Source organism: Symphalangus syndactylus, chromosome 4, assembly GCF_028878055.3.
Source record: "Symphalangus syndactylus isolate Jambi chromosome 4, NHGRI_mSymSyn1-v2.1_pri, whole genome shotgun sequence".
Classification (NCBI taxonomy): domain Eukaryota; kingdom Metazoa; phylum Chordata; class Mammalia; order Primates; family Hylobatidae; genus Symphalangus; species Symphalangus syndactylus.
The window spans coordinates 156,821,503-156,844,119 of NC_072426.2; the positions used below are offsets into that span (position 1 = coordinate 156,821,503).

At 37.7% G+C, this 22,617-nt stretch overlaps 1 protein-coding gene and 1 pseudogene across 6 annotated transcripts in view; one reads left to right on the forward strand and one right to left on the reverse strand.

Moving 5' to 3' along the window:
• TRAPPC11 (trafficking protein particle complex subunit 11) overlaps positions 1-22,617 on the forward strand; it is a 51,780-nt gene that overhangs the window by 146 nt on the left and 29,017 nt on the right. The window contains exons 1-12 of one of the 6 annotated variants that reach the window (XM_063637655.1): positions 14-454; positions 650-941; positions 2,714-2,938; positions 5,135-5,304; positions 5,935-6,005; positions 6,873-6,987; positions 13,519-13,618; positions 13,963-14,036; positions 16,280-16,376; positions 18,174-18,307; positions 18,942-19,089; positions 21,550-21,643. In XM_063637655.1, coding sequence (XP_063493725.1) covers positions 2,735-2,938; positions 5,135-5,304; positions 5,935-6,005; positions 6,873-6,987; positions 13,519-13,618; positions 13,963-14,036; positions 16,280-16,376; positions 18,174-18,307; positions 18,942-19,089; positions 21,550-21,643 — 1,207 coding nt within the window. In that variant the 5' untranslated portion in view covers positions 14-454; positions 650-941; positions 2,714-2,734. Of the gene's footprint in view, positions 1-13; positions 455-649; positions 942-2,713; positions 2,939-5,103; positions 5,305-5,934; positions 6,006-6,872; positions 6,988-13,518; positions 13,619-13,962; positions 14,037-16,279; positions 16,377-18,173; positions 18,308-18,941; positions 19,090-21,549; positions 21,644-22,617 lie in introns of those variants that run through there. The other 5 variants (XM_055276507.2, XM_055276506.2, XM_063637656.1 and 2 more) reach the window with 5 other exon arrangements.
• On the reverse strand, positions 14,401-14,513 carry LOC129481379 (uncharacterized; annotated as a pseudogene).

Here is a 22,617-nt window from a genome sequence, read left to right on the forward strand (position 1 = left end):
GTCCGGGCCCGGAGACCCGCGGGGCCAGGCGGGACCGCCGAGGAAGAAAGCTAGCTCTTAACAATGCTGGTTTGGGGGCCTGCGTTTTGCAATCCCACCGACGGGTGCAATCCTGGCGCTTCTCTTTTAGAGCCGAGGAAAGACGCACCCGTTTCTAGGGCCTCCCAGGTTTAAGGCGGGGGAATAAGAGGAGGAAGATACCTGCCTTTAGGGACTGCAAGGTTATTTCTCTACCTTTCCTCACTGGAGCTACCAGAACAGATACCGGGACCACGGGGACGGTGTTTCTCCTAGGTTGGATTGTTGCTTCTCATCTTTAACATCGAAACATCATTTCGTCTCCACAGTGTCGTTCCTCTTTTGTTCGTTTTGTAGTTGAACATCTCTGAATCTCATTCTTAGCAGCCTTGTGTCCTACACCCTGAACTTCCAGTTAGTTAAAAGAAAAAAAAAGGTAACCACATTAGGTTTTGGGGTTTTTTTAGTTGCCAATTTGATTGGGTCACCTTTCTTATCTTTCACGCTAGTTTCCAGTTTACTTCCGTTGCATTACTTGATCTCCCATCCATTATTCACCTTCTATAGCTGCGCCTCCTTTCATGTGTAGTTTCGTTGGTTGCACCATTGATCTGAAAATTTCTCCTTCCAGCCTGTCATTGAGATCCATTCAATCTGCGCCTGTGCGTTATCGGTGTTCTCATTCAAATTCCTTTGCTGCAGAATAAGCACGACCATTTCAAGTGACATAGGAGAACGTGGCAAGAATTTCTGATACAGTTTTCATGCAGTAATTTTGGGACAGGTTTCCCATAATTTAGATCTCTGCTGTCCAGTTGTGTAGCCAGCAGCTACATCAGGCATTTGAAATAGACTAGTCTGAATTGAGATGTGCTGCGAGTGTAAAATACACACCAGATTTTGAAGATTCAGTACAAAAAAAGGTAAAATATGTCATTAATAACTTTTATATTAGTGTCAGTATGAGAATATTTTGGACATACTGTACTGCGTTAAATTGAATATTATTAAAATGGATTCCATCCACGTTTTACTTTTTAATATGACTACTAGAAAATTTTAATTTATTTATGTGACTCGCATTTCTATTGGATGACAGTCATTTTTAGTTCCTCTTATTTCAACTCCATATTCAAAGACCACAGCTATCTCTTTTGGGCCTCTGGAGTTATTACAGGAAATGGCCTCTAGTCTAGACTTGTTCGTATTAAGCAAAGGGGCCCGTATTGTATTTTGGTCACCTTTTTTTTGTTGTCGTTGTTGAGACGGAGTCTTGCTCTGTTGCCCAGGCTGGAGTGCAGTGGTGCGATCTCGGCTCACTGCAATCTCCACCTCCTGGGTTCAAGCAATTCTCCTGCCTCAGCCTCCCGAGTAGCTGGGACTATAGGCACGTATCACCATGCCCAGCTAATTTTTGTATTTTTAGTAGAGACAGGGTTTTACCATATTGGTCAGGCTGGTTTTGAACTCCTGACCTCGTGAATCGCCTGCCTTGGCCTCCCAAAGTGCTGGGATTACAGGCGTGAGCCACTGTGCCCAGCCTGGTCAACCCTTTTTAATTTTCATTCCCAAATTACCCAGAACTAGACTGTTTCTTTCTCTGAACATGCAGTCCTTTGCCCTCATAACTTAATCCTGTCCTAAAAATATTTAAACAATTCTAAAACTATCTGTTGTAGACATTTCTGGCAAGCTTTGCAAATCATTTATTCAATACCTATTGTTCTTTCAGTACGTAAACATGAGAAAACTAATAGTCTTCCCTAAATTAACCTTTCAGTTGAAAATATTACATGTTTTGGGGATCAGGTATTAGCCTAAGTGTGCCTCACTTTTCACAAAGATTGTATTAGACTTCTCTGTGATATACTGGTGTAGATTACCTTTTAAAAGAGCCTCATGACCATTCTTTTTCAAATAAGATTATATTTAAAATATAGTGATAATTTTGTTTGGAATAACTTTTTTTTTTTTTTGCGGCACAGTCTTGCTCTGTCACCCAGGCTGGAGTGCAGTGGCACAATCATAGTTCACTGTAACTTTAAACACCTAGACTCAAGTGATCCTCCCATCTCAACCTCCCAAGTGGCTGAGACTACAAGTGCGCACCACCATGCCCGGCTATTTTCTTTTTTATTTCTTTTATAGACAGGATGTCACTATGTTTCCCAGGCCAGTCTCGAACTCCTGGCTCAACAGTCCTCCGGCCTTGTCCTCCCAAAGTGCTGGGATTATAGGCATGAGCCACTTGTGCCTTACCTGAATTCTCTGTAATATACTGGCCAGGATGGTCTCGATCTCCGGACCTTGTGATCCGCCCGCCTCAGCCTCCCAAAGTGCTGGGATTACAGGCGTGAGCCACCATGCCCGACCAATTATTTGTATTTTTAGTAGAGACAAGGTTTCATTGTGTTGGCTAGGCTGGTCTCGAACTCCTGGCCTCCAGTGATCCACCTCCTTCGGCCTCCCAAAGTGTTGGGATTACATGCGTGAGCCACCATGCCTGGCCTTGTAATGATTATTTTTTTGTAATGATTTTTAAATAGAGATTCATATATTGGAAATGAATATGAGTTGTTTTTTTTTTTTTTTTTTTTTTTTTTTGAGACAGAGTTTTGCTCTTGTTGCCCAGGCTGGAGAAATGAATATGAGTTTTTAAAAATTAATTATGAATGTATTAACGTTTGTATTTCAGGTTTTTTGTGACATCGTAAACATGAGCCCCACACAGTGGGACTTCCCTGTGGAATTATGTTGCCGGCCTATGGCCTTTGTTACTCTTACGGGCCTGGATGTAGTTTATAATGCAGTCCATCGAGCTGTCTGGGATGCCTTCTGTGCCAATCGGAGAGCTGATCGAGTACCAATTTCTTTCAAGGTGCTACCAGGTGACCATGAGTATCCCAAATGTAGACCCAAGGTAATGGCATTGTGGTGGCATGTGTTCTTACCCTCTGTGTGTGTTTGTGTGTGTGTGTGTGTGTGTGTGTATGTCTTTTTTGTTCTGTTGCGTGTGCCGAGTTTATCAAGACAGTGCCCACAGTGGTGCATAAAGAAAGCCTTAGGCATTTTCATGTAATACACTGCATGTTTATTTAATAATAGTTCTTTTTTTTTAAACTCCAGAGGAATAATTACTTTATAAAGCTTTCTATCCTGTGAGCTTAGGTTTTCCCTTTTTTGTTTTTAGGAAAAGAACCCAACATAGTCGCCTCTAAAAGGAAGGTCTTGCATTCCCCACCATCATTACTAATGTCGTTTTTGAATCCCATGGTCTGTGCAATTTGGCTCAATTTCACAGATTTTTTGAGCACTTGCTTTGTGACAGGTACCTGGAACCTTGCAACAAGCTAGTGATCCGAATTTAAGTAAGACAGGTTCCCTATTCTTGAGGAGTTAAACTAAGGCAGTTTATTCATTGCGGAATGAAGAAAGGTATTAAGTTCAAAACTGACTTTTAAGGTGAACAACATAGTAAAGACTACTTTACCTTAGATAATAATTATCATGATGATAGTATCACTAATAGCTAACATAGTTGTAAAAAAACAGTAAAACAGTTTACTGTTTTAAGCAATTTATGTGTATTGATTTGTTATTTATCATAATCTTATGAGGTTGGTTTGAAAGTTAGGTGATAAAACCCTTTTAGTTCTGACCCATATCCTTTTTTTTCTTTTGCCCTAGAGCAGTGTCTCTGACACAGTAGTCTCTGGACAAAGTATGTCATCATAACCTGGGGTATTTATTAAAAATGTAGATTGCAGGCCTCCTCAGTTGGTTTCTGGGAATATAGGACTTGGTCACCAGCTGATTATTTTTGTGTGTGTTTGAGAACCACACAAAGGAGACACCATTTCATATACCCAGCCCTGGAAACTGAGCTGTCTGAAATTGTGCAAGTAGTAGCATCCCAGCCCTGGCCCTCACATGATTATTTTTCTTTTCTTTTTTTTTTTTTTTTTTTTTTTTTGAGACGGAGTCTCGCTCTGTCCCCCAGGCTGGAGTGCAGTAGCACGATATGGGCTCACTGCAAGCTCCGCCTCCTGGGTTCACGCCATTCTCCTGCTTCAGCCTCCCGAGTAGCTGGGACTACAGGCACCCGCCACCACATCCGGCTAATTTTCTGTATTTTTAGTAGAGACGGGGTTTCACCGTGTTAGCCAGGATGGTCTCGATCTCCTGACCTCGTGATCTGCCCGCCTCGGCCTCCCAAAGTGCTGGGTTTACAGGTGTGAGCCACCGTGCCAGGCCTACACGATTATTTTTCTTAAGTGTCATGTTTGTGTCAAGGCAGGGAGCCCAGCACAAGCCCTCTTTTCTCCTCTTTTAATGCTTGAATTCAAGCTGCTTTTCATTTCTCTATTCCCAGCTTTTGGCTGAGTCCCCATGTTATTTTGTGTCAGGCTTCCTTATTGACCTCATCTTTCCTTACTGGAGGTAGACATTGCATCAGCATGAAGTGGAGTAGTCTGAGCCAGCGCAGATGATTTGGAAGGAATGTGAGGTTTCAACTGCATCCTTCAGGGCTAACACTCAAATCTACAGCATCCTTTTCCCACTCTGTGGCACTCAGTGCTGAGACTCAAGTGGCTGCTGTGAGGCTTCTGTTTAAGAATTGTTCCCTGCTTTTTACTTCATCCTCAAGTGAGGTGAAATACCATCACAGCAATGTGTCTTTGAAATAAACAAAACCATATTGGATTTTAGATAATATTTTATTTGAGCAGTTTTATAAGAACAGAAGCTGGAATGGTGAAGAATATAAGTAGAATTTATCTGGAAATGGGCTACTTTTTTTTTTTTTTTTTAACAAAGTATTTGAGACCCTTGACATCATTAGACATGCATCATCATTTTATGCATTCAGTTATGGGGCTGTTAGAAACTCTTTGGCTTTAGTCATTCTTTAAATGGGAAGTATAGCTTCTCCAGGGTTGAGATTCCATCTTCAACACTTACTAGTTCTTGCTGAATCTGTAAGCCTGAGTTTCCTAATCAAAAATGGGAGGTGTGTATATTGAATGAGATCAATGCACATAAAGTGCTTGGCACTCAGTAACAGATGGTTTCTGCTCCTGTCAGGTAACTTTTCAATTTCTGCCAATGTTTGCAGAGAACTTCATATGAGTGGTACATTCCTAAAGGGATCTTAAAGACTGGCTGGATGAATAAGCATCTGAATCTGGTGCCCGCCCTGGTAGTTGTGTTCTATGAACTGGACTGGGATGAGCCTCAGTGGAAAGAAAAGCAGTCTGAGTGCGCCACCAGAGTGGAAATAGTCAGGTATGATCTTCTGTGTCAGGGCGGCTATGTCAGTTTGCACATGTGTGTTACTAACACTTCTTGAGGGCAATGAAGTACCGTTCAGACTGCAGTGGTCACTTTGGGGATTGACCTCCAATGAATCTTGTTCACTTCCTCACAGTTAGCATAATTATTGACTGTATATAATGCTGGGTATGTGAAGAAATTTAGAAGACTAACTGGGCTGAATTTCCAAATGTTTTTCTTGTATTTATTATCTTTTTTGGAGACATAGTAATTTACTATTTAGTCTCTTAAAACGTTTTGCTTTATCACTATTTAAGTTTCAAATAATTAATTCTTTTGGATGACTATTCTGCAGTGTATCACCATAAAGAAGTAAGTTGCATTGTAACTTTTACATAAAAGTATACATTAATCTTTTGCTTTTAAGGAAGATTTTTAAGATTAGAAGATGTGAGATCATACTTTTAGAATTTAAATCATTGTGACATATATGTGCTTTGTGTGCAGGAAAAGATTTCTTCTGATCTTGGTTTTTGTAGTTGAAATTTATCTTCAGTTGAATTACCAAGGTTGTATTTTATGTGAAGTCACGAATACATTTTTTTAAGTTAAAATAATTTTATTCTTGCTTTTTCATTGCAGGCAAAGTTTACAAGGAAGAAACACAAAAGTTGCAGTGGTTCTGATTCAGAAGAAAACCCCTTTGCCCCCAGGTATCAAAAGTCTAATTAATTAATTAATTGTTTTCTACCTCCAATTCTTATTAAAGGGAGATAGGGGTTTTTTGGATGTTTAAATCTTTTATGCATTCAGTTATGGGGCTGATAGTATGTTAACTTTAAAACGCACCAATGATACATGAACAAATGCTTATTGTAAAAAATTAAAGATAGTAAAGAATGCAATCTTAAGTCCTGTTCCCCTAGTTCCACTTGTCTTCTTATGTAGGGGATATAGGAAGGCATGTTTAATTCACAAAACAATTCGCTTGATTTTTTTATAAGAGTATATATTTTTTTGGCTTCCAAAGCTTTCCAAAAAAGAATATAATTTACTTATCTAAGGTCTATTTGAAACTATATTCCTTATATGAAATTTTTTCATTAATTTTCTGTAGGGCAAAGAAAAAGGCTATAGGATTTGTAGTTTTTTCTTAGAAAATGTCTTAGTTTCAAATTCTTATTTCCACTTTCCCAGACTTTTGTAGACCAAAATATATTTTTGTTTCTGTGTTGAAACTTAACAGCATCCAAAATGGTTTTGGAGACTTCTTTCATGAATTATTGCTTCCAGTTTTAGTTATGTCCTTTGAAATAGTTATGTGGTATATCTGTTGGCGTTACTTGGCCACCTATCCTGGCTCAGTAGAAAATTCCACAGTGTTTTCCTAAAGGGCATATACTGTGTAACCTCTAAGAACCACACAGAGCTCTCAAGGAGCCCGTGAGTCCTGTTGGTGTGATGAAAAGCCGTTTGGGTTTTTATTCCTAATTCTATTTTTCAGACTTGGGGAAATATTTATTTGGGAAGCTACATTACGTATTTTATTTCTCATTCATCTTGATGGGGATTATCAACAGGAGAAGATGTCATTGCTTCAGAAAGGGCTGCAGCTTTATGCAATGCATGTGAACTCTCAGGAAAGTCTTTGTTTGTACTGCCGCACACTGACCACCTTGTGGGTTATATTATAAGGTAAGTAGAGGTCTTTTAAAGTTTTGTTTTTTTAGATTATTAAGAATTGAGAAATTGGTAGCTTAGACCCATTTATTTTTTTAAAAAATCGTGTTCATGGAAAACACTCATATGATACAGAGGCTATGGGGTAAAAATAAAAGTCTTTTTGTTAAATTCTTAACCCTCTCCAATTCCCTGAGGTAACCAGTATCAACAGTTTCTTAAGTTTCCTTCCAAAAAAATGTCTTTTTGTATAGGAACAAATATATGTATTTCTTTATAGTATCCATACCACACCCACAAACACAAAAACATAAATGTGCTCATATGATATGCAGTGATCTTCCACTTAACATTACCTCATTAACACTCTTCCATATGTGCATCTAGGTCAACTTTATTTAAAGAAACAAAGTTTATATGTTTTTCCATTATACTTTCCAGTAACTACCCATGTCCTGGAGCGACATGTCTGTCCTTTTTTATGAGAGTGTCTCCATTCCATTCTGGCCTCTTTTTGCATCATTCTTGAGATGTCGATGTATCTATGTAACTAATGTTTTAGGAAGGTGTGAGCCCTATCATATCTTAAATATCTTTATAAAGCCTTTGTGTATAAAGGGCAGATTACCTGGAGACACAACATTACCTCAAAAATTATGTGGCCATTATTCATTGTTTTGTAGCATTTATTGTCACACAGAAGTTTTGTAGTAGGACATTTTATGCTAGGATGTATTTAGATATGAATATTTTCATTGACTTTGACTGTAAAATGGTTTTCCTTTTCATTCTGCATAAGTGTCCTTCGTTAACTCATAAGTTTTATTTATTTTTGAGTATTGCTTCTCTTGCATTTGTTTCTTTCTCAGAAGCAAACCTCTGAAAATGATCCGCTGCAGGAGGTTACCTGGCCTTCTCACTGGTATATAAATGACCAGGCTTCTAAGAAAGAGAAGCATACATTTAGCAGAGAACATGCAGAGGAATAGGATCAAATGAAAAGATGAATTGCAAAGAAACTTAATTGCAATTAGCAAAATAAATCTTCACACTGGAAGCAGTAAACAGTAGAATTCACACCACAGAAAATCAAGTCAGTAGTGCCCAAGATAACATTGAGATAATTTCTTGGAATTCAGCGGAAAAGAATAAATGAGTTTTGTTCCTTAAATGCAGACATATGAGCAATAGGGAACAGAGAGAAGAGAGGGGCAGCTGGTAGCACACGCAGGCAGCTTTTCTTTCCACTGAGGCTCATCCCAGCATCACACCTGGCCTCAGCTCTCCAGGTCTGGACAGCTCCCCCTTGACTCTGCACTTCAGTGCTTTCCTATTCACGGTGCTGTTCCTTGTCAGATGCTTTCACAGTCATGCCCACCTGCCAGCTCTCCTTTTCCGGGCTCTCTCTTACTCAACATTTAAGGCTTCAATGAAGCCTCCGTTAGAAAGCCGTTGTCCTCTGTGCTATACCCTGCCATAATGACTTCACCGAGCAGCATTACCTTCCAGAGACTATTTGGCAATGCCTGGAGACTTTTATGATTGCCACAACTGAGGGGGTTGCTGTATTGGCTTCCAGTAGGTAGAGGCCAGGGATGTTGCCACACACTCTACAGCGTACAGGACAGCCCTGCACAACAAGGAATTACCTGGCCGAAATGTCAGCAGTGCTGAGCTTGAGAACCCTACCTTAACCATCCGTGATCCTGCCCACCACAGCTTTCAAATTTAGGCGGTCATGGATTCAAGAGGAACAGAGGCCTGTGCCCTTAACCACTTGTAGTTTTGTTGTGGATGATGCAACATTTCAATAAGGAGTAGATTGTCAAAATAACTGATGTAAAAAGCAAGTGCCCTGGGTCCATAGCCTCCAGTATGTGGATACAAGATGGGGAGTGCATAAGACAGTCCGTTGGAGATGAGGAAACTCATAGGCCCTTTCTTCAGATTTATATTTTGTCTTCAGAGAGAGAGAGTAAAGCTGGATATAAGAACATCTTCATCTCATTGATCTGGGAGGGAGGTGGTGGAGCTATTGATGGCACACTTATTCCTGTGCTTTCAGAGCCTTTCGAGGTATTACCTATACATGCTACAATGATTTCATTAGTGTTTTTTTAAGTGTCAAAATGTTAGAATCTCGATAATACTTCTGTAATGCATTGGGAGTGATCGTGGAAATCTTTTGTATTGGAGAAGTTTGCTGATCATTTCAAGGCAAAATACAGGAGTTGTCCAAGTTAATGATCCGAGTAAGCATTTTTCTTTTATTAAAAAGTAAGTGTTCTCAACGTTCAGACCTTTCCTCTTAGGACAATAGGCTGTCTGTGTCATGCTTACTAGCAACTGTTTAAAAACCACACACGTACTTTGCCTTTGAAAACAAAGGTGACAGTTTAATAATGAGTAAGAAAGCGAATGCTTCTCAGAGGAAAGTTGTGCTATGGAAAGAATATGCCAAAAATGGCTCTGGAAAATGTTGGAAGCAGTTTTCTTTTCTTTTCTTTTTTAAGATGGAATCTCCTTCTGTCACCCAGACTGGAGTGCAGTGGCACAATCTCGGCTCACTGCAACCTCCGCCTCCCAAGTTCAAGCGATTCTCCTGCCTCACCCTCCTGAATAGCTGGGACTACAGGCATGCACCAGCACACCCGGCTAATTTGTTTGTTTTTTGTTTTTTGTTTTTTTTGAGACAAAGTCTCATTCTGTCGCCCAGGCTGGAGTGCAGTGGCGTGATCTTGGCTCACTGCAACCTCCGCCTCCCAGATTCAAGTGATTGTCCTGCCTCAGCGTCCCAAGTAGCTGGGATTATAGGCGATTTTGGCCAGGCTGGTCTTGAACTCCTGACCTTGTGATCCACCCGTCTCGGCCTCCCAAAGTGCTGGCATTATAGGCGTGAGCCACCATGCCCGGCCTAATTTTTGTATTTTTAGTAGAGTCAGGGTTTTACCACGTTGGCCAGGCTGGTCTCGAACTCCTGACCTTAGGTGATCCGCCCACCTCAGCCTCCCATAGTGCTGGGATTACAGGCATGAGCCACTGTTCCTGGCCCTGGAAGCAGTTTTCTAATTAGTTTAAAATTATTTGAAGCAAAGAATTTCAATGGGCTTGAACTCCGTTGTTAAAAATACAAAACGATGTATGCAGATGCACAGATCCGTGCAGTTAAAGATTTTTGTCTCTGATCTTCGTCTTTCCATAAATTAAAAATTGGAACTGCTGTAAACATTTGGCTGGATGGGACAATATTGAAGCAGTATTTCACTCTCCCTTCTGTCCCCTTTTACTGAAAAGGCTGGAGGAGAAAGGAAGAAAGGATGTAAGGACCCCACCCCTCATCCACCCCAGCCGCCACTGCTGCTCCTGCTTCTGCTCTTGTGCCTTTTATTTGCAGCCTTTAGCACAGGATCTACCTTCAATATAACTTCCTTTTAAGTATACAGTAGTTCCTCCTTTTGTTCTCCAAAGTTGTGTGAATATTTTTGCCTCTTAGGTACTTTACAAAATTCAGGAACACCCCTTTTAGACATAAATCTGCATGTATAACTTAGAAGCTAGAATGTCCTTCACCTGAAAACTGGTAGCTCCTCTCTTTCCTGGAATCAGTGCTAGTTTTTCAAAGTTCAGTTGCAGTGGCTAAAATATATGTTTGTATGCTCTGAAAAATGTGCTTACTTGATATGCTGGTGCAGTGGCAGCAGAAAATGGACTTCAGGTGATCTTTATATGAATATTGCTGAGAGTAAATATACATGTTTTCTAATAAAAAGTTACAATAGGGAGCAGCTTGTAATTAAAAGTGTAACCTAAATTATCTGGTAGGATAAATTCTATTTCGAGACAGGTCAAACAATAAAATATAGATAATTGTGTGCATATTTGTATATGTTATGTACGTGTGCATTTTGTCTAGCTCAAAACAAGTTGATCAGGTTCCTACCTTCATACAGAAGCTGATTTAATTGTGGAGACCAAAAGCATCCATGTTAAATTCCACAGAGCACTGCAAGTGTAAATTCTGTAATATAGTTTGTAAGTCTTACAGGATTTCAGAGAAGAAATAAATAGATGTGATCTGGGAAGGTTTAAGGAAGAGGAAGTCCTGCAACTGTGCTTGAAGGTGTGGATTAGTGGGAGGAAGTAGTGGTTATTTTGGACAGAGGAATGTCATAAAAAAAGCATGGACATTTGAAGTTCAGCTAGTTTAAATCACTAAACGGGAAGACTGAATCAGTTGGTTTTTTTTATTGTAGAACAAAAAAAACTCAAGGTCTCTTTCCTTAAAAGAGCATTCTTAATGTTTGGTGTTGCCTTAAAAGTGTAATGTTTGAGTATCTGGTAAAAGAATTGGTCTTTTCACTAACCGCCTTATGTCTTGACTAGATTCGTCATTTATTTATTTATGTTTGTGAAGCTGGTTATAAAGTTTTCTCCAAATAAGCCTCAAATAATAAAGAAGTATATGAATTAAAAAGTGGAAGCCTTACAACACTTATGCTCTATCCCGTGATGTCTCTGTGGCCTGTTATGGTTAAAGCGAGGGAAAGATTTGACTCTGTATCCCTCAGTTTAGAGGAAATAATAGCACTTACCAAGCGTAGTTACTCTCAGTCTTCTGTATTGACTGTTTAACAGGTGTTTTATCTCTAAGTACACATTCAGCTTGAAAACTAAAACCACACTTATCTTTGATATTTACTGAGGCAATCTAGATTAATAATACTGATTCTCTATTGAGAAGGATTTTTTGTTTTTTTAATCATTCAGAATAGCCTGTAGACATATTTCTGGCTACCATAACATTAGACATTGTAGTCAGTGCCTTGTTGCTACCTGTTTGCAAATTTTTTATTTTATTTTATTTTTTGAGATGGAGTCTCGCTCTGTTGCCCAGGCTGGAGTACAGTGGCATCATCTCCGTTCATTGCAAGCTCCGCCTCCTGGTTTCATGCCATTCTCCTGCCTCAGCCTCCCAAGTAGCTGGGACTACAGGCACCCGCCACCACGCCTGGCCAATTTTTTGTATTTTTAGTAGAGACAGGGTTTCACCGTGTTAGCCAGGCTGGTCTTGATCTCCTGACCTCGTGATCCGCCTCTGCCTCCCAAAGTGCTGGGATTACAAGCGTGAGCCACTGCGCCCGGCCCCCATTTGCAAAATTTAAAAGACAGCTTAGGTTAATACATTCCTTCACACATTATTTGCTTCAAGGTTAGATTCTAATTTTGTCATATTTTAACATTTTTAAAACTACTGTTTTGAAAACAGAAAAATCTTGAAAGGTGGGACATGGGGGCTTATGCCTGTAATCTCAATAATTTGGGAGATTGAGGCATTTGGATCATTTGAGTCCAGGAATTTGAGACCAGCCTGGGCAACATGGTGAAGCCCCGTCTCTACAAAAAATATAAAAATTAGCTGGGCCCGGTCGTGTATGCCTGTAGTTCCAGCCACTCTGGAGGCTGAGGTGGGTGGATCACTTGAGCCCAGGACACTGAGGCTGCAGTGTGACTTGATCGCACCGCTGCACTCCAGCCTGGGCAACAGAGCGGGACCCTGTCTCAAAAATAAAATAAAATGAAATAAAATAAAATCTTAACCTAGAAAATCAAATTTAAAATATAATATCTGATATTTAAGTTCATCTTTTATCTGGCTATGAGTTCTGCTTTCTTTCATGCCCTAGGCAGATAACTTCTGATAACTTCTTTTCACCAAAGAAAGCTTGAGTTGTGTATCCATCTCTGGTCAGATTTTCTTGTTCCTATGTAAGTTATAGAATGATGGAGGATTTAAATCACACAAATGTTTTCACCTTATTTGCCAGTTCTCATTTTTGGTTCTTTCCCCATTAGTTTTCTTATTCTTTTAAATCCTAAATACTAAAATCACAAAAAAAGTGAAATCTAATTGAGTAATAGTTTTTTTCAGACTTTTTATAAAAATATAAAATAGGGGCGAATGTACTTTTAGAGATTCCAATCAAATTTTAGGCTGGGAGCGGTGGCTCACACCTGTGATCCTAATCCCAGCCCTTTGGGAGGCCAAGGTGGGTGGATCACTTGAGGTCAGGAGAGCGACACCAGCCCGGTTGGCCAACATGGTAAAAGTGCATCTCAACTAAAAATACAAAAATTAGCTAGGCGTGGTGGAACGTGCCTGTAGTCCCAGCTACCCAGGAGGCTGAGACACAAGAATCACTTGAACCAGGGAAGTGGAGGTTGCAGTGAACCAAGATTGCATCACTGCTCTCCAGCCTAGGTGACAAAGCCAGACCCTGTCTCAAAAAAAAAAAAAAAAAAAGATTACCATATTTTTATTTGTTGTATCCTGTATTATAAATAATTTTAAATGGCTTTTGGATGGTCTTGTTTTTAGACTTTTTGATCTGAAAATTCAGGTTATCTTTTGCTTCACTTTGTCTTATTCATAATGTAAAATAGATATTTCTGTCACCATTTTACTTTCAAGTCTCACAAATATTCTTGAAAAGTTTGGTTTAAAATAATTTTAATATTTAAATGCTTGTTTGGTTTTGTTTTTTACAGATTGGAAAATGCCTTTTATGAACATGCACAGACTTATTACTACACTGAGATCAGAAGAGTGAAATCTCATAAAGAATTTTTGAATAAAACAACACACCAGGTACGTGATTTTTTGCAATAATAGAAGCATTCTAGAGCGGATTATTATTATTTTTGAGGTGATTATTACATGTTCTTAATACTTTAATGTTTTAAATGGTTTCAGCATTTCTAAAGTTTTTTCAATGCTTTTAAAAATTAATTTGTTTTTAAATTAAATTCTGCTCTTAAAGTTCTTAAAGGTAGATTTTTATAACCTTCTTAACTGTGCCCTTGTGGGAATAATTCTTGGATTTCAGTTTTGAATATTTTTCTTCATTCTTTTATGTCTCCTCATAATAAACATTATTATAATTTTCATTTTTAAATAGAATATGTATAAGTAATTTTTTTGTCTCTTTTTAGCTTTTATTTGTTAGGCATCAGTTCAAAATAGGTTTCTTCAGTGAGTTGAAACAAGATACACAAAATGCGCTGAAGTAAGTTGTTAAGCTTTCAAACTGAATGTTTCCTATTTTTATATTAACAATAACATGTAATGGCAATTTCTGAATCTCAACCAAAGTATAATTAATTTTAAAGTGTTCATATTGCTTAGATTTAGGAATTAGTCTAGAGATGAATGGAATATAATATTTTAGGATTTTAAAAAATTTTCATTTTGGAAGTAAATTTCATTGTGTCATAAAGCTTTCTTATTTGATTAATTAAATTTTATGAGCCACAGAAATGTAATATTAAAATTTCCCCCATCTTCTTGACTATTTTTTATGTGTATACTCGATAAAATTCTTGTAAGAGACTGATTTAAACATTATCTAAATCAGACTTTTTTTTTGCAAAATAAATTTTTAAATGTACCTCTTCACAAATTTGCATGTCATCCTTGCACAGGAGCCATGCTAATCTTCTCTGCATTGCTCCCATTTTAGTATATGTGCTGCTGAAGTGAGCACCAGACTATTCATTTTTATAGGTTTATACACTAGTACATTTATTCAATTCAATTTTTTAAATTAAATTTTAATGATATCAGTCAGTTGCATCATTTTCCATTTGAAGTCTCTGCTTAGAGCCTTGAAGATGAGTTGCAGATCTGTTGGCAGTGGTTAAATATTTTAGTCCTTTGCTTTTACCAAGAAGAATTTAATGAAACTTGACCTCTTTGTAGCTTTAACTCAGTTTTTGAAGACAAAGGTATTAAAAACAGCTATTTATCCAAAAATTGAGTAGGGGAAAGAAAAATAGAAATAAATAAAAATAATTTTATTATTCACAGGAATATTGCCAAAACATCTTATTTTTGTTGTTGTTTTGAGATGTTTAAGTACCAAAGCACCAAGTTGTGTTTCCTGAATCTCAACAACTTCATATAACTGGCTTTAATGTAGTTCATTTTTTTTTTTTTTTTTTTTTTTTGAGACAGAGTTTTGCTCTTGTTGCCCAGGCTGGAGTGCAATGGTGCGATCTCAGCTCACTGCATCCTGTGCCTACTGGATTCAAGTGATTCCCCTGTCTCAGCCTCCTGAGTAGCTGGGACTACAGGCGCCTGCCACCAGGCCCAGCTAATTTTTATATTTTTAGTAGAGGTGGGGTTTCACCATGTTGGCCATGCTGGTCTCGAACTCCTGACCTCAGGTGATTTGCCCACCTTGGCCTCCCAAAATGCTGGGATTACAGGTGTGAGCCACTGCGCCTGGCCTGTAGTTCATTTTTATGGATGATATTAGTTTAAATCCTTCAATTTCAGTTCTGTTCAAAAATAATTCTGGAAAGAAATACATTTACCTGGAGAAGTTATGAACAAACTTTTTCTATGAAAAGCCTGTTTTGAGATTTTCTTATTACCTTCCATGTGCAAGGTAGGCCCTGTTCCCACCAGGCCCTTGTTTCTCACCATGCTTCTCCTTCAGCGTGAGCTGCCCTAAGGACATTTTTCCCTGCTCTGTAGACTTTACCTGAGGCCAGTAATATTCACTTAACCTTAGAGGTACTTGGGGTTAAAAAGCTGTTGACCTGTGCTGCTTTTTTTTTTTTTTTTTTTGAGATGGCATCTCGCTCTGTCACCTGGGCTGGAGTGTGGTGGCACGATCTCAGCTCACTGCAACCTCCGCCTCCTGGGTTCAAGGGATTCTCCTGCCTCAACTTCCTGAGTAGCTGGGATTACAGGCTTGTGCTACCACACCCAGCTAACTTTTGTATTTTTAGTAGAAACGGGGTTTCACCATGTTGGCCAGGCTGATCTGAAACTCCTGACCTCAAGTGATTTGCCCACCTCAGCCTCTCAAAGTGCTGGGATTACAGATGTGAGCCACCGCGCCTGGCTGACCTGTGCTGTCTTGATACCACCTTTGCTAATAAAATTTCTATTTGTTTGAGAGCTTGTAATGGTACTTTAAAATACTTATGTTTTTTAACAGAATGCTGATTTTTCTGGACAGTTGTCCAATTTCCTTTTTTAAGTTATCTGTTTGTTACTGACAGATGTTAATGACAGAACAACGCACATGTCGTGGTTCTGTTCTTTATGAAATCATTGATTCCTCTCACATATATTTAATAACTAATGGCTCATTTATCAGGAAGTCAGAAATTGATATTATTGAGCTGTTGAGCACTAAGAAATGTTGAGTAAATATTCTTTGTTATTTCTAGTGATTTGGTTCTTAGAAAACGTTTATGAAACTAATTTATATCATTATTAACCACCCTCCCCATTTAGGAATTATAGGACCGCCTATAATCTTGTACACGAATTGAGGGCCCATGAAACTAATATTCTGGAAATTAAGACTATGGCAGGATTTATAAACTACAAGGTAATAATTCTGCTTCCAAATACAGGGAATTTGTGTTTCAATATTAAATTATCTTTTTAAAATTTGAACATCAAAATTGATTTCTTGCTCTGAAAAGTTAGTATTTGATTAATTATGATCTCCTCTTGTATATCCTTTTTCTCAGAAGGGCCTTGATTCTTAGCAGCCTATTCATAGTAGTTGTGTTTTGAATTGATAAGTTCTAGAGGTTTTTAAAGTTTGGAGGGTTTTTTGGTTTTTGTTTTGTTTTTCAGTGGGAGCAAGGAGGAGTTGAGAAGAAAGCTGCCTGTATTACCAAGTTTTAAAAGATAAAATTATTAGAACTATGTGACTCCTTCTTGGTTTAATGGCACAGAAAAGAAGTATCTGTTCACCTTAGAGGAAACATTTTTTTTTTTTTTGAGATGGAGTTTCGCTCTTTCGCCAGGCTGGAGTGCAGTGGCGGGATGTCGGCTCACTGGAACCTCTGCCTCCCAGGTTCAAGCGATTCTTCTGCCTCAGCCTTCTGAGTAGCTGGGACTACAGGCATGCGCCACCACACCCAGCTAATTTTTGTGTTTTTAGTAGAAACAGGGCTTCACCATGTTGGCCAGTATGGTTTCGATCTCTTGACTTCGTGATCCGCCTGTCTCGGCCTCCCAAAGTGCTGGGATTACAGGTGTGAGCCACTGCGCCCGGCCAGAGGAAACTTTTATACCTACTGTTTGAGCATTTTATTTTGAGATTGTCTATCACAGGAATAGATGCCCTCAGAAGTCAAGCAACGGCTGTTTGGTTTGCTTTTAGTTTTTTCACATTCATCTTAAAGATGCCTGACACTGTGTTGGTGATGTATGGCCAAATAGATGCTTTAATTCACTGTTTTTTTCTAATAGGAAAAGATTAGAAACAACCCAATTATAAGTGATTGGTTATATAAATTATAACTGTAAACAAAGGAATATTAAAAGCTATTGAGAGTGAGACCGCTCTATGTAGTGATATGGAATGATACCCAAAATATATTGCAAGATGAATAAAGTCACAGATTAGCATATTTAGTGGGATGTTGTTATTTGTATAAAAACAATAGTTTTCTAGAAAGGCACACACATACTTATCTGTGTGTAGAATATATCAGGAAGTATATGGCAGAAACTGATTGCCTCTAGAAAGGGAAATTAGATGGCTGAGGGACAGGAATGGATGAGAGACTGACTTTTCATGTGTTCCTTTGTATTTAAAAAATAAAAGTGAAAATTGTGACAAGCATATGGAAATAAATTTAGGCTTTGTTTCTTCGTTTTTTCCTTTTGCCGCAAATACATACATATTAGTACTATTTTGAAATAGAATGCCAGACACAAAATTTTCAAGAATTTCTGTAATACGTGTTTGATATGGAACTAACTTTGCTTTAATTATGCTACAGAAAATCTTTAGCTTTATGGCAAATCTAAAACTGAATATTGATCTATCTTATCTCAATTACCTGTTGGACATAGTTTATTTTAGTCCATGTTCTTCATTGGGGATAATTTTTAAATTCTATTCCATATTTTTTAAAAGCTTTTCTAAAGTGTAGAATAAATTATGTACAAATACTGAGTTATTTTATTTCATTTCTAAAAGGGATGTATAACCTTTGGTTTTAGCATAACCATTCTGATAAGGAAAATTAATTGTATTGCAAAGAGCTTCAGAGAAGGAAATTTCATTGTCTTTTTTTAATGTTATTCTCAAAATAGTTTTTAAATGAATATGCCTTTTGACTTTCTTTTTTTTCCTTTATTTTGGGATCAATTTTACATTTTGCAGATCTGTAGGCTGTGTTTTCAACACAACACCCCATTGGATGCAATTGCTCAGTTCCGAAAACACATCGACTTGTGTAAGAAAAAGATTGGAAGTGCAGAGTTGTCTTTTGAGCATGCTGCATGGATGTCTAAACAGTATGTTTTACATTGTCCTTTTAGAATATTTTTAAAATAATACATAGTATTTGGAGAAATAGCATGGACTTTGGTTCTAAAACTGAACCAGGTTTTTTGTCACTAAGTAGGTTTTTGATGATATAGCATAAGTATGTTTCTGGTAATATTGTACATTGATATTGTATACAGTTCCTTAATGGCAATTATTTAATTCATGGTACCATCTTTTTCATTCAGCATATATTTATTGAGTCTCTACCATATGTCTAGGTCCTGGGGATATAGCAGTAAACAAAATTCTTGCTGTCATGGAGCTTACTGTTTGAGAATGAAGTTTAAAAATTGCTAAAATGAAATTGTTCCCAGAAACTTGGTTGTATTTATTTGAGTGGTAGGAACTATGTTGAGATCTAGTTTGATGGTATGTTTATAAAGACTTGTTAGAAGAGATGACTTAAATATAGAACCTATCGGTAACCTACAGTTAGTATGTATTAATATTTACAAAGAAATTACAGCAAATATTAACTGTTCATCAATAGCACCATTTTAATACAGTCTGCTGAGGTTAAGATTCCCAGGATGAATTACCAGAAATAAGCTTCTTTTTCTTTTCATTCCTCTTTATTTCTTGATTTTTTTTTTCTTTAAGATTCCAGGCCTTTGGAGATTTATTTGATGAAGCTATTAAGTTAGGGTTAACAGCTATTCAAACTCAGAATCCCGGTTTCTATTACCAGCAGGCAGCATACTATGCCCAGGAGCGGAAACAGCTTGCAAAAACCCTCTGTAACCACGAAGTAAGTTACTGACTCCGTATTATGTAGCACATAGAAAAGTTATTCTTCTTTTGAAAGAAGCTAGAACTGATTGGTGTTGATAATTTTTTCCAAGTCTTTAAATTTAATTAGTTTTTATTTTTTATAGCTTTAGGAATTACATTGATCTTTGGTTTTAGCCTGAGTACTCTATTTTCACCTGTGAATTGAGCAGAAGTTTTTCTTTGAAGAACTAATTTTTGGCAGTAAGTTAGTGACTATTTAGACAAGAGAAAATTACTTTAAAAGCCACAGTTTCATCCTTGTCACACTATAAATCCATTGTTTTGTTTCTATGATCACTGCTGGAAGAGTTTGGAAATCTGTTTGACCCACCGGAGAGGATAACTTTTGACTTCTTTCTTTTCCTGGGGTTTTCCTGTATGGAGACTGTGTTTTTTTTTTTTGGAGACAGAGTCTTGCTCTTGTTGCCCAGGCTAGAGTGCAGTGGCGCAGTCTCGGCTCACTGCAACCTCCATCTCTTCATCTCTTGGGTTCAAGTGATGCTCCTGCCACAGTCTCCTGAGTAGCTGGGATTACAGGCGCCCGCCACCATGCCTGGCTAATTTTTGTACTTTTAGTAGAGGCGGGATTTCGCCATGTTGGCCAGGCTGGTCTCAAACTCCTGACCTCAGGTGATCCGCCCGCCTTGGCCTTCCAAAGTGCTGGAATTACAGGCGTGAGCCACCACGCCCGGCCTCCTGTGTGGAGACTCTTAAGAGTCTGTTTGAGGAGTAGTGTTAATTGCATAGTTTCTTAAACTTAATGTTTCATTTTGCCTTTTTCTTGAATGATTACATTTAGATACCAGTTTTCCTATAAACACCTTTAAAATAAGAACGTGGTATATATAAATATATTTATATTTATATAGTTACATCAGTTTATTTTCACTTAAAACCTGCAGTTCTCTTCACTGAATATGAGTGAATATTATCAGTAGTACTATTTTTAAAACTGTTCCAAAAACAATTAGATTTATATTAGTACTTAAAATGAATAGATTTTTTTCTCTAAAATGATGATTTAACTGTTTTTGCCATGCTATTTGTATGATTTATAATTTTATTGTGTGTATTATATTTCTAAAGTTTGGCATATTGTAATTTGAACACAGTATTTTAAAAAGTGATTAAAACTAAGTTTTATAAGAACGTAAGGAACTGGGCATTAATAAATATCATTGGTTAAAATATAATGGGCTGGGCGTGGTGGCTCACACCTGTAATCCCAGCACTTTGGGAGGCCGAGGCAGGCGGATCAGAAGGTCAGGAGATCCAGACCATCCTGGCTAACATGATGAAACCCCATCTCTACTAAAAATACAAAAAATTAGCCAGGCATGGTGGCGGGCGCCTGTAGTCCCAGCTACTCGGGAGGCTGAGGCAGGAGAATGGCGTGAACCCGGGAGGCAGAGCCTGTAGTGAGCTGAGATCGCGCCACTGCACTCCAGCCTGGGCGACAGAGCGAGACTCCATCTCAATAATAATGATAATAATAATAATAATAATAATATTTCCATGAAATAATTTGAGAAGCTTTGAAACTATGCATATCTTTTGACCTAGAATTTAATTTTTGGAGATACTAAGGCAGCTAATAAATTCTGAGATAAGTACCAAAATTTATTTATAAAGTTGTTCTCACAGATTTATTAATTGTAAAATAGAAAGACGAATAGCTATAGGGAATTTGTTAAAATATGCACTAGCAAGCAGCCATGAAAAATAATGTTTTAGAAGAATATTTAATGCTGGATTAAATATACAGAATATATTTAAATGAAAGAAGCTGGTTGAAAATTAGTCATTAACAAATTTGTACATGTGAAATCTGGAAGAATGATAACATACATTCTTAACAGTGGGAGTTGGTAGTAGGTTTATAAGTAATTTAGATTTTCATCCTTTTTCTTTTGGATGTTTTCTACATTTTTCATGTATTACATTTTGGTTTCAGAGGGAAAAGTTAAGAAAAAGCACTGTAAATCTATCAGTTCTGGTGCCAAAAATATTCCCCCACAGTACCAGGATTTAATACGGAAGTGATAAAGAAGGAAAATAGTGTCTTCTCTGTAAAACTCCTTGTAACATTGTTTTCATTTACACAAAGAGCATGTATGCATGTGGAATAAATATAGAGCATAATTTGTAATATATTTTTACTGGTTTATTAGAGCAAAGATTAAAAAAGTGAAGAAATTACTGTGAAATCATTCGTCAGAATCAGATTGATTTGTATGAGACTACCTAAATATTAAATGAAACATTTTTATTTTAATTTTTGTTCAAATTTATGTTAAAATATTTACAAATTTGATAATTGAATATATGTTTGGTGGTTGTATTTATGAAAACTTTTTTGTTCAGTCAAAGATTGGGCAAGAGTTGGTTTGCGATGAGTTCCATAAACTATTATTTAGGTTTGTGTTTTAATTTACAGGCTTCTGTAATGTATCCCAATCCTGATCCCTTAGAAACACAAACAGGCGTTCTTGACTTTTATGGACAAAGATCATGGCGACAAGGAATACTAAGTAAATAATTTTTCCCTCTGTCCTTTCCTCTCAACCTCAAAAGGCAACAATAGCTATAATAGATTTTCCATTGGCTGCACATGCATAAGAAATTATGTTGAAGTAAAAATGTGTGCTTTTTAAACATTGTTTTCATTTTTAGAATGCTTTGTATGTATCACTACATCTTAGAGTGACTTTATAATTAAAGTTGTTGATGTGATTAAAACATGTATCTGGGTGTGGTGACACATGCCTGTAGTCCCAGCTACTTGGGAGGCTGAGGTGGAAGGATCACACCTGTGAACAGCCACTGCACTCCAGCCTGGGCAACATAGTGAGACCTCATCTCAAAAAAAAAAAAAATACAACATTTGGACATCCGTGGTTTTAAATGACACATGCCACTGTTGTCTTATTTAAATATTTTAATTCCAGTTAACTTTAACAATTGATTTGACATTTTAAAACAGCATTAACTCGTATTACCTTAAAAACAATTTCTCTGCATATTTTTTAATACTTTATACATAATTTAATTCAAGCAGTTGAACTATAATTGTTAAATTACTGGCTAGGCGAGGTGGCTCATGCCTGTAATCTCAGCGCTTTGGGAGGCCAAGGTGGGAGGATTGCTTGAGGCCAGGAGTTTGAGACCAGTCTGGGCAACACAGTGAGAACCCATCTCTACAAAAAAATACAAAAATTAGCCACACATAGTGGCACGTGCCTGTAGTCCCAGCTACTTGGGAGGCTGAGATGGGAGGATCGCTTGAGCCTAGGAGGTTGATGCTGCAGTGAGCGGTGATTGTACTGCTGCCCTCCAGCCTGGGCAACAGAGTGAGACCCCATCTCAAAAAAAGAAAAAAAGGAAATGATTTAATCTCCAGCGAGTGTATCCTCTATAGAGGATGATATTGACATTGCTTTTCAGATCGTTGATTCCAGTAGGTAGAAGAACATTGAGCTCAATAATGTTCCCATCAGAACAGAAC